This window comes from Neomonachus schauinslandi, chromosome 4, assembly GCF_002201575.2.
Source record: "Neomonachus schauinslandi chromosome 4, ASM220157v2, whole genome shotgun sequence".
NCBI lineage: Eukaryota > Metazoa > Chordata > Mammalia > Carnivora > Phocidae > Neomonachus > Neomonachus schauinslandi.
The window spans coordinates 84496433-84509173 of record NC_058406.1 but is presented as its reverse complement, the minus strand read 5'-3'; the positions used below and the strand labels follow the sequence as shown (position 1 = coordinate 84509173).

Below are 12741 nucleotides of genomic sequence, written 5' to 3'. Positions count from 1 at the left end.
GATTTTATTTATTTATTTCACAGAGAGATAGCGAGAGCAGGAACACAAGCAGGGGGAGTGGGAGAGGGAGAAGCAGGCTTCCCGCCGAACAGGGAGCCCCATGTGGGGCTCGATCCCAGGACTCTGGGATCATGACCCAAGCGGAAGGCCCACGCTTAACGACTGAGCCACCCAGGCGCCCCTCATTGTAAGCTTTTTGAAAACACATGCTAATCCTTGGTTATCCATTCATTTTTAAAGATCTGAACAATAAATCTGCTTGGAAACTGTGTATTTAGGTAGGGCTTGCCACTTTTTTCCCTAATGAGTAAGGCAGAAGGCTACCCATGTCAGAATGCAGGAGCCTTTGTTCTGGAGCTCCAATGCCAACATTAGTTGCCCTAATCCTTTTCAAGTATTTAACACAGATTTGTAGAATTTTTTTAAAGCTGCCTCCTGGGGTCCTGGATCTAGGGATGAAGACAGGACTGACTGCTTTTCAGGCATGCTTTCAATGCGCTATATCACTCCCAGAACCCTTGCAGTAACTGTGTTTGTGAGTCCCTTCTCTTCTTCAAAGCAGCTCCCTCCTTAGCAATTGCCTCTTCTGCTTAGACACACTGATGCATCTTATCTTATCCTACATCTTTTACAATTACCACTTACACAATTACCGTCTTACAATTACCACTCTACTACCTTCTGCCTTCTAGAAATTGTTTAAACTTTCTTCTCTACTGATGACTCTCATGTCACTCTCTTTGCTTTAGGCTTTTTCACCCATGTTTTACTCCTTTACTATCATTTTAATTAGATCTTAGGAAAAAAGGAGATAAACACATGTATTAGTCCATCATATTAAGCCAGAGTTACTTTTTCATATTTTACCTTATTTTGCTATTTGTATTTTAACAAAAGAATTTATTATTCATGCCTAAGGGGGGAAAACATGTTTTGTGGTGTTTTTTCAGGGGATGGGATATCTTCCTATTTATTTCAATTCTCTTGAAATTTTCATGCATTTATAATCTATGAACTTAGAAATATTTATGTAGGACATCATTAAGGATCATATTACTTTCACTTATTGTGCAAAGAATATACTCAATGAGATTCATTCAGAATGTATTTGCTTTTGCCTATTTCAAATTGATAGTACTTATCCCTGTATTGTCCATATGTTTATACCAAGTTGAGTTGACATATTCTAAATAGGTTTAGCCCAGTGTTTTGCTATTCAATACAGATAATGCCATGAAGTCTTTTTAATTATTTGCCTAGTTTATCAGGTATGAGGAAATTATAAAGTAATTCATTTATATAAAATATATAAAAATGCCATCATATCTGATTTCTTTCATGAAAGGAGAAAAATGTATTCCATTCAGGTTTCATGAAGTGCTAGAGATTACTAAATTTGTAGTTATCACTGAAATAATAGTACAAAATATAACGTTATCATCCATCATCCTCCTAACTGAACAGCTTAGTATTTTACCAGTTACAAATTATTCTTATGAGGAACACATATCAAGAAAAAGGAGTCAAAATAAGCTTCAAACTACAGTTAGTAATGTCCTTGATTTGCTTTGGGGAATCTGTTCTTTATCTTCCAAATACACGGGAAAAGGAACTAACTAGAAATTTATAAACTCTAAGGATAGGCAGAAAATGGAAGAAACACTGAACAAACAGAACAAAAAAAAATTTAAGCAAAGGAAGAAAAAAGAACATAAGGGGGAAAGTAGGGGGCATAAATGGATGGGAAAGGTATTCCTTTGTATAGACTAAAGGTCAACATTTATAGGTACTCATATTGCCTTTCACAATATGTGTAAGTCACTTTTAATTTTTGCTGTTTAAAATCTTAGAAAATGCCTGGGTTTCTGTTTGGCCTAGGTTTTGGCATTTATGAAGTCTGAGCTTTTCCTAAAATCTTGCAGCTATGGTGATAAGAATATTACAATTTTTCAAGAAAGTCAAGAAAGTCATTAATTTTTCATCATGTACTGCATTGACTGATACTCTATATCTTTCGCTGCACGTGTCTACAGGGTCTTGAGGGCTTGAGTTTTTTGGACTTTTTTTGTTTGCACCTTCAACGGCTACTGTATCAGGCCCTGCACAAGGCATTTACCCTTCAAAGCTCTACCTCTTTCAGGTAGACTGTGATTGAATTTTTATTGCTATCTTCTATAAAGATATCTTTCACAGGAGCTGCTCATTCACCAAAACTTAAAATCAGCTTATAGAGATCTTTCTGGCTTAGTATAAGTTGTCCAAAGTCTCAAGCCATAGGGGAGGGGGAAAGATAGGAGAGCTGGTGATCAGGTAAACAGGCCATGGTCAATTTGTTTAATTTCTCTGACTTTTTTACTTAAATGAAGCAGCTGCTAAATTGGTATAATAATAATGACTTCCCTCACTATTTCTTTCCAGACTGTACAAATCATTTCCTATTTTAAAACTCCCACTCTTTAGATTTAGAGCATTGAAAAAGCAGCTACTCATGGTTCAAATTATAGTTAAATGCACAGCACCCAATATGAATGATCATTCATTCAGAATATGTGATATTAATCTCATGGATTTGCTTTATTTCAGGATCCCTTTCTTTGCTCTTGAGTATGGTATTAGTTTGACTTTGGTATAAGTCTGTGTGTTGCAATCATTGGTCATGTTCACCCAACATGTTTATGTTTCTCCAATTTCAGCATGTGGCAAATTGATGAAAATCACAGGCCCAATTACAGTCAAGACATCTGGAACCCGATTTGGCGCTTGGATGACAGACCCTTTAGCATCTGAAAAAAATAATAGAGTATGTTGCTTCCCCAAACACCTTTGCTTAGAATCATGTTTTATTTGCACTTTATGTCTATTGAATTATTTATTTTCTTTAGGAATATTAGTTTCAACTTTCAACTTTATTACGTTGTTTGCAATTATTCTCAATTTGATAATATTAACATAGCTATAGCAACCTTATTTTATTAAATATTCCATACTATAACTCACCAGTAAAGCAAGTCCTATTTTTATTAGTTTTAGTCTTGTTTTAATGCTAATAAAGAGCTAATTATAAGTATACAAAATTCTCTATATACTCCTTCTAAAACCTGCTCCTTAGTGTGAGGAAAAAAAAAAAAACCACTAAGTGAAAAACTCAAGAGCAACCAATTCACTAACAAGTTGAAATATCCCTGGAATCTAGAGGTAATTTTAAAGTAAATAGTACTGAAACTTTTGGAGTATATTTTCATAAGTTGGCAATGCCTGTATTATGTAAATCAATATACTGGAAACTTAACATAGAGCTATTTATGATCTATTACAAAACTCAGTTTACATTAAGATTCTCAAGGGTTACATGCAAATGAGACTAGTGGCAAATTAATAAAATGGTTACACTAAAAAGCAGCTGCACCTATAAGCTGATCCAATGAACAAGAGTTACTATAAGTTTCTATGGTATCCATAAAGGAGAAATAAATGAATAAAATTAGACGATAATTTTCAGAGCAAAAAACACATTTGCTGAAGGTGATATTTGTTTGCAGTTATCATTGATTGCACTGATCTATCAGCTGAACAAAGTGATGTGATTTGCATTGATACATGTTTAGTTCACTCAGTGATATGCACTGAACGGTCAAAGAAATAAATAAATCATAAAAAGAACAGAAAGCACATCAACTTCAAGGCAGTAAATTGAGTTTTTGCTTTCCACATAGAAAATGCCACTATTTTTGCCTGCAGTGCTATCACATTGTGGGAGGTCAGCAGTAAAATAATGTGGCTTCCAGATCCTGAGAATGGTGATATTAAAATGTGCTGAGTCTGTCTTTACTTTGGAATTCTCAGAAAAGTACAGAATTTAGTCACTCCTATTTTTTTTCCCTTTTCCTCAGGTCTGGTACATGGACAGTTATACTAACAATAAAATTGTTCGTGAGTACAAATCAATCGCAGACTTTGTCAGTGGGGCTGAATCAAGGACATACAACCTCCCTTTCAAATGGGCAGGAACCAACCATGTTGTCTACAACGGTTCACTCTATTTTAACAAATATCAGAGTAACATCATCATCAAATACAGCTTTGATATGGGGAGAGTGCTTGCCCAACGAAGCCTCGAGTATGCTGGTTTTCACAACGTTTACCCCTATACATGGGGTGGATTCTCTGACATCGACCTAATGGCTGATGAGATTGGGCTGTGGGCTGTGTATGCAACTAACCAAAATGCTGGCAATATTGTCATCAGTCAACTTAACCAAGATACCCTGGAGGTGATGAAGAGCTGGAGCACTGGCTATCCCAAGAGAAGTGCAGGGGAATCTTTCATGATTTGTGGGACACTGTATGTCACCAATTCCCACTTAACGGGAGCCAAGGTGTATTATTCATATTCCACCAAAACCTCCACATATGAGTACACGGACATTCCCTTTCATAACCAATACTTTCACATATCCATGCTTGACTACAACGCAAGAGATAGAGCTCTTTATGCCTGGAACAATGGTCACCAGGTCCTATTCAATGTCACCCTTTTCCACATTATTAAGACAGAGGATGACACATAAGCAAATGTAATTTGTTTTCATTGATCATAACCGCGTCATTTGTGATAAACTCTATAGAACCCCTTCTCTTTTCCCTTTATTATAACTTTTCATCATTTTTCCAAAGCATTTTTTATTATAAAGTTGGTTTGTCAAAAATCAGCCGAGCCTGTCTAAATTAACCTGTTGGAAACACATCTTAACTCCTAAATTTGCAGGGCCTATCATGTCCTTGTCATGAAAAGCACTAAAAAGAGCTTAAGTGGCTAAAGTTATAGTTTTGCAAAAGATTAATGTTCTGCCTTATATTAGAGTCAGAGACTAATGATGGCTTAAATGCATGAATGTCTTTTTTTTTTTTAATTCTGTCATTTTTTTACTGTCTTTTGCTCTACATCAGGAAATATTTTGGTAGGAATTAGAAAAAAAAGCACTTTCCTCCCATTTATTTCTAAAAAAAGATTTAAGGATTTTATTTATATGGAAAAAATATATTACTCATTTTGCTGTTATAGAATTCTCTGATGCGGTGCTGTACAGTCATTTTTAAATCTCTTGCTAACATTTTATTGGCAATATGTATTTCTACCATTGTAACCACCATTGTGCAATTGTATCTCTTCACTTCTGTGAAAGTAAGTAATATTTTTTATAAAATACACTGAATTTAATCTCAGTAATTATTACGGGACAATTTTCAAGTATGGTCAAGAAGGAAATATCTTCTCGGCTTACCCCTTTACTTAAATTCATAAGCTAGAAGGAAAAATCAAACTAAATCCCTTACATAGAATATTTCTTTTACCAAGTTTATTGGATCACTGATACTGAATGCTAAAACTGATTCACTACAGATGAGTTACTCTGTTCACGCCACTGAAAGCAACCTGTATTGTTGCTTGCAAAGATGCAACTGAGTCAGAAAATTTTGGATTTGAGTTGACTTAACTCATTTATCATACAACCAACCAAATTTTGTTCTTCATAAATAAATATATTAGTGTTTTAACTTAAATTTTACACACAACTTGCAATAATGTAATTACTTGTGTCAGGACTCTGAAGGTACATGAAGCACATATAGAAACTCTTAAAAAGAAAATTTCTGTGAGGTCATCTAGATTTACATTATGAGCTCTGGAGAGTTACTGGCAATATTAGTGCAAAAGAAAATGATGGGAAGATTTGGAAGTTGTCTGTGCAGTTTAAATGTGCAAAAGCCAATTCAGAAAACAAGATGGGAAGGCAACCCCTTGTTACCGTGATTCATAATGTGCACAGAAATAATGTAACCAAAAAAGAAAGCTTTAAGAATATTTTGTTTTAATAACTCCAAAAACACATAATCAATATTTATCAAACATGTCGTTGAGTTTGGATGTCCTTTCCATATGTTAAGAATACTTACCTAAGGCAGTTTTACAGAAACTAGTGTGGGTTGGTTTTACAGTTTAAAAAGTATATTCTATAACAAATAATGTATAACTTAAATTGTGGTAAATGTTTAGTTTCACACATACATAATAACAATTTCCTTTGTAAAGTAAGGATATAATAATTCAGATAAAGCATTGTGTAAAGGAATGCTAACACTTAAGAGTAATTCATTTCAAATGTCACAAAACATAATTCTCAAATATCTCACTGTCAAAGTCATAGAATTAAATAACTCAATCTTGAGATTGTTAAACAAAGACTTCTTTTCTTTTTTGCCTACAAAAAGTTAGCATGACTTGGTGACCACTCTGGGTCCTTTTGCAATGTTGTCTTCTCTTCTAAAATGTTTATATAAGTTCTCCTCTGCTTTTGAGAGTTAGAAAACTTAGGGGATTCACTTGTCATTGTACACACACCACAAAAATAATCAGCCAATACTTTGTATATCAAGAGTTTGTATGAAGAAAGAAAGTTAATTTCAAAAATGAAATAATTTTTAAGTAGATGGCCTCTGATGGATATCTGGGTCTTCATTACTTGTTTTTTAAAAGAATTATGTAATATAGTATCACATACATTCAAAACCTGGATGATCACGGCTTTTTTGTGAGATGTGCAGCTTGTAAAGCACTTTATTGTTTTCTTTGTAAGGTATCATCACCATTTCCAATTTCTTTGTATGTGCTGCTAGGGCAAGCACAGATTTTATTATTGTCATAGAAGTGGGGTAACATGAGTTTAAAAATGTGATTTGCATTAAACATTTACAGTTCAAAAGCATTTTTCTTAATAAATTATCATCAGTTTTGTGCCTGAAATAATAACTTACTCTAATCACTGGGGTTTTTTTAAATCTCAAATAAATTTTATGAGGGAAATAATTTACTACTTTAAAATCATTTACATAATCTTATCAGTAAAGATATCCAAGCTTGATCCTAAATGAACTGTGCAACTGGTATTTTCTGAATTAACCAGATCATTAACAAACTTCCATGTCATTCAAATAATAACATGATTATGGTCTGATTGTGTTTGTGTGACATTTGTATTTGTGGCACTTGAATCACAATACTTATTATCTACACTTATATCTATTAGTTCACAAAATGATAGTGTTTCAGTACATTACTAATATGTAGGATAAAAGAGAAAATAATGATATGCCTAAATGTAACATTACAAGTAATTAGATAAGATTTCTCATAAATTCAGAATTTCTGGTTTTTATCACCATACTCATACGTCATTTCATCCTTTGTAATCCGTAGTACTCCTTCTAATGAAATCTTGTCTTCAGAAACAATTTATTCCTAATAAGAAAATGGTCTTTCAAATCACTACCAAACTTACAAGTATAAATTTTTCACACAGAAGAATTATTTTTTAAATGTAACTATACAAAATTGTTCTTATGTTCTCCTAAAAATAAAAGTTATTTTCCTCTGAAGGTAAGTTTTACACGTAATAATCCTTTAGCTTTATTCTCCCTAAAGAGTAGATTAAAAAAGAAGAAGAAGAAGAAAAGAAAACCCTACTGGTCTCCTTAGCACTCAGGATTACCAAATCATTTCTCCAAATGCTAAATTTGAATGCAACTGATAGCAAAATTAAAACCATTCCTTCGAATTAGAGCAAATATGAAAAAATAGACATTGCAGAGTTCTAAAAGCTGAATTCTGTCTTCTTTTGAAGACAGAATTTAAAAATGGCACCTTGCTGACTTGACCAGGAAGGTACCATTATATCCTTTATGAACACCTTGAGTTCCTATGGCATTATAAAAGAATGGGCATTCACAGACAAATCTTACGTAGCCTTCTCCATCATCACATGATAAGTGGATCACAAGAAGAACTACTATCAAGTGGTCTACCTAGCACTATAGGCAGGGAGCATTAAATTAAAATTCAGCTGTTACAGGATGACACAAAACCTTCATCTCTGACTGCTCATAGCGAGAAACACTGATTTCTAGAAAGTCTCAGAGGCACTAAATATCACTCAGTTCAGTAGGCTATATCCATACTGAAATCAAGATCATGGAATGGTTTCTGGTTCTAAAATTAAGTAAGCTTAGCATAAATAAATCTCTTAGCTAATAATTTTTCATAATCAGTGAGTCTTCAGAGAAGGTCTGGGGCTTTGTAAAATATATTGTTTTGAATTTAACTTATACTCGAAAATATATTGTTTTGAATTTAACTTATACTCGAAAAAATACAATGAAAGCAGTTTATGGAAGGAAAACCAACCTCAAAATCTTTTAGCTATTTTTCTATGAAATAATGAATTCAACTGATGACAGTCTCTTTAATAGAAAACTGCTCTACCCTTTAACCAATCAGAAAGAAAGTCTCCCAAACTTACGTTATCAAGCTGATTTATCAGATTCACATCTTAAAATTATGTTAATTTATCCCTTTTGGGTGACCTGTTCCATTACACTTAGAGCAATTTTAATCCTGTTTGGATTCTGCTTTGTCTCCAAAATGTCAAACTGGTTGGCAGAAAACTTATCCCCTTTGAAGCTCAGTTCATTGATTGCCAAATAAGTTTTACAAGTATAAGTTATTATTAAACATGTCCTGAAAATGATATAAGGACCTAGAACTGTACCTTGCCAAGAGTACTTAGTACCTTTCATAACTATAACTATCTTAAAACATTATTCCTATTTAGAGATGTGGAGCAATGTGGTAAATAAGGAAAACTTCTCAGGAATACCTTAGTGCTACGAGAAATTTGCTGATACCAGACACATAAATGCAGTTCAGTACAAAGTTGCATCCCTACCAAGCTCTAAGAGCTCACACCCATATTCTAAAATAAATAAATAAATAAATAAATAAATAACCAAAATATTGCCATAATATATCATTGCCTACCACAATCAGACCTAGAAATATCATATTATCAGCAGACATTTCCAAAAAATAAATACTGTATGACAAAGGCCTCGAAAAGACCTCAAAAGAATGAGCAAAAAGAAGCATCAGCCATTTTAAATTCAAGCATGTTATAGAAATTTATCATACTGAAGTTGGTAATACATATCAGCTAACCTCTTTGTCTATATTGTAATTCTTAACTTCATGAATTCATATATGTTACCAATATGTAGTTTCTGGGCTTTCCAGCTAGGTAATACAGCATTATTTATTCATTTATTTGAAAAATAATCCCTGAGCAAACTATGTATCTAGACAATTTCTAGATGCTAAGGATACAGCTGTCAACAGATAAGATTTTCTTCATGTGCTTACATTTTAGTAAGAACAGGCTGCAACGAAAATATTAATGAAAAAAAAGTTCTAATTGTACTAATTGTTGTGAAGGAAATAAATACCTTAAGTCATAAAAAGTGAGTGGATGTTTGCTAGGGGCAGGATTGGGGTAGAAAGTGATGTATAAGAGAGAACAGTAAAGGGCAATTTCTCTTAGAAGGAGCCTGCCATGGTAAATTCAGTCAAAGAATGGACTGTCACAAGTCCAATCCACATACAAAACTGAACATCTTCCTTTACGTTCCTAGAATCCATGGATCAAATATTTAATATGTCTCTATTGCAGAAGTTATTTTTTTAACTTGGAGTTTGAGGATATACTTCTGGGCATGGCTGAACCCTGAAAATATGTGCTAAATTTAGTGTATATATGTGGTTGTACATTCTTTCATGTAGAAGATTCACAGCTTTCATCACATTCCCAAAAAACCATGACCAAAAGATCACCACTATGTCAATGCAATCTAATTTAATCACAAATTTACTGAACATCTTTATGATAAGCACTGAATGTCTGTTATCTGTCTTGCAATCCAAGAATTTCAGCTTGCTTCAGAGAGGAAAAAAATCAACACCCTAATATTATTGGTAATTTTTTTCCTCAGAAGAACTCAAGATTAAGTTGTTCCCTATAAAAACTTTAAAGGGATTTAATATTTTGTCCAAATCTAATTATTTTTCTGTGATCCAGTCTTCAGGGCACCTTCTTGCCAGATTCAGTGACCCAGGGTCTCTATTAAAAGGCTCCTATAACTATTTGAATCTTGAGAACACTTTCTTAAAATTCTAGCACAGCCTTTTGGCAGCCCCATTAGAATCTGACTGAAATTGAGTAGATGTGGTGTGTGCTTCATCAAATTCAACTGCAAACTACTCTTCTGAAATTAGCAACTGTGGCAACACAGAAACAGCAAAAAAAGGAAAGGTTATAACACTTGCCTTGGTTTTGATATGTATGCAATCTACAGCTACAGAAAATAAAAAGATTTTATTAAAAAAAAAAAAAAAACCTCCAGTCAGTAAAGCATTGAAGCTGCTTCTGTCAATGATGTTTTCTTCCCCCCTCCCAACCAAAGAACTCGAGAAGACATCCATTAGCTTCTACTTCAATGTGAACCAAAAATAATAAAAAGAAGTATTTTTATTCTCTCTCCTCCAGTGTCTTTATTAAACTCTGTTAGAAACTACTCTTGTAATATGCAGTATGCATTGAAAAAGAAACAGAACATTTCTTTATATAAGTAATGAATTTCTATATAAGTGATATTCCTGCCCTTCAGGTAAAGTTTGGCCCAGCAAAGTGGCTAATATGCATAATTAATTTGTGATTAGCTTTTCTTGCCATTCTTCCTTAGAGTATGTGCACTGAACAAACATAACCAAAAGAACTCTTTCCATTGTACATGGCTTTCTATTTTTCAAGGCTATTTCATTTCTATTCTTTCATGTAAGGCTTTAGAACAGCCCTATGGAATAGGGAGGGCAAACGTTTTTATCCCTAAAAAGAAAGCAGAATATTTATGTTTCAATGTCTATACTTCTCCATAGATGTTCCACGGCACTTAACACTTAATATGTTCCAAACCAAAGTACTTATCGTTCCCTCACCTGCCCTCTGCCCCCACTGCTCTTCCTTCTTACGTCACTTAACAAAAATATCATCCCATCCTCAGCCTTGCTTCCTACCACGCCTTTGGCTCTTTAAATGCACCTTCCCTCACATTATGGGATTTCTATGACAAATAAAATACGACAAAATTTAAACATGTCTAAAATCTGAATCAATGCCTATTTCAGATGTTTGTTCTCAACAATTACCTTCCAATTTGTTCGGTTCACTCAGTGTTTCCTAGCTCTCTTCAATCAACCCTCTCATCTCCATTTCTATACTCAGAATTGGGTGCCCTATTTGGAAACGTTTCTTTTGAATATTGACCTGATTCCTCTCCTATATAATCAGCTTTACCTTTTGCTTTGGCCAAGGGCTACCTCCATCAGCTATGGCTTTATGAAATGCTCCCTGACCAAGCAAGCCCTTCATTTTGCAAGTCGGATTAAAGGGTAAAGTTTATACCTTCCTTCATAATCCACAGTCAAGACTGACTTCTTACTCCCTTTCATTAAATTCCTGTTCATCATTTAGAATTCACTTAAAATATTACCTTATTTCTGAAGTCTATAAAAAAGTCATTCTTTTGTGCTCCCAAAGTATTAATCTTGTATTACTGAAATTATCACATCACATTATTTGTTTCCTCCAAGTTAGTATGGACTTCTCAAGAGTAGGGGCAATTAATTATTTTCCTTATATATCCTGGCAGTTTCTAACACAGAATAATCCCACAGTAACTGTTAATAACCAAAGAAGTATAAGATGGAGTATCTTCTCATATCTAAAAACACTAAAAACTTTGTTCCATTCTGAGAACATCATGAGAAATTGACTTTTCCAAATTTGTTTTATTGGAAACAAATCCCCATTTCTTACTGAAGTAAGATTTTAAATACAGGAAGTGTAAAGAAGATAAAAATGGCTTAATTTACTCTCTTGGGTGAATTTTCTCTCCATGGTATAGAATTTTATTACAGGACAAAATACCTTAAAAGGGCTACCCTCATTATTTGCCTTATTTCTCCCCTTCACACTCATTTTTAAAAGGAAAAAACATCTAAGTTTTCACCCACTCAACTTCTTTATTTCTAATTTTGCCTTTATTTTTCCTATAAGTAAAGACTTTGTCTTTGGCACAACAGGGTTTTCTCAAAAGGGCATGTGCTACCAGGCCAGGGAAAAGTAAAGGAGCCATTCCTCCCCTCTTCACGTGTTACCCCCTCCTTCCTTATCCTGTATTTTCAAAGGACGCACCAATAAGAAATCTGATGGTCATTAATTTGCCTGTGAGTCTAAGTAAATGCAACTTGTAATGCCTTCTAAGTAGCATTAGTGAAGATGGGTTATTCATCTACTGCAAGCAACTCTTGCAGAGGCAGAATATTAGTTCTGAAGTTAGGTTTAAGTATATGCCTTTGAGAAAATTTCTTGGTTTCTGTAAATGAAAGCAGGAGGCTTTATCAGCAGTTTTCAAAAACTGCCCTTTAGAGCTTGAGGTTTTTATAGGGATCCTTCCGAATCTACCACAAAAAAACAGACAAACTTAATTGAGGTGGGAAAACGAACCACAACCCTCACTCACCACTTCCAATAAAGAACCTCACTTTTATCTACCTTTTAAAATGTTCCTACGTTTAGGTTTTATTGTCTGAAAACATTTTTTGTTGTTTAAAAAAAGAAGTTGAACGCCACTTAACTACATGGTCCCCAAGCTCTTTCTCCTATCCGTTATTCTAAATGATCAATAAAGCTATGCATGAACTGGGACTCAGATCCTTGTATAGCTCAGATTGAAAGGTAGAATACAAGAAGGAAAGGAAAGACAAAAAATGAAAGTTTACTAATTCAGTTTCCAAAA

At 33.9% G+C, this 12741-nt stretch overlaps 1 protein-coding gene across 2 annotated transcripts in view; it reads left to right on the top strand.

The window, feature by feature from the left end:
- The window catches only part of OLFM3 (olfactomedin 3), a 42472-nt gene extending 37904 nt beyond the window's left edge, over positions 1-4568 (top strand). For both annotated transcript variants that reach the window (XM_021690121.1, XM_021690120.1), the window contains 2 exons: positions 2694-2800; positions 3891-4568. In XM_021690121.1, the coding sequence (XP_021545796.1) occupies positions 2694-2800; positions 3891-4568 (785 nt within the window). The remainder of the gene's footprint in view (positions 1-2693; positions 2801-3890) is intronic.
- The last annotated feature ends 8173 nt before the right edge of the window (positions 4569-12741 follow it).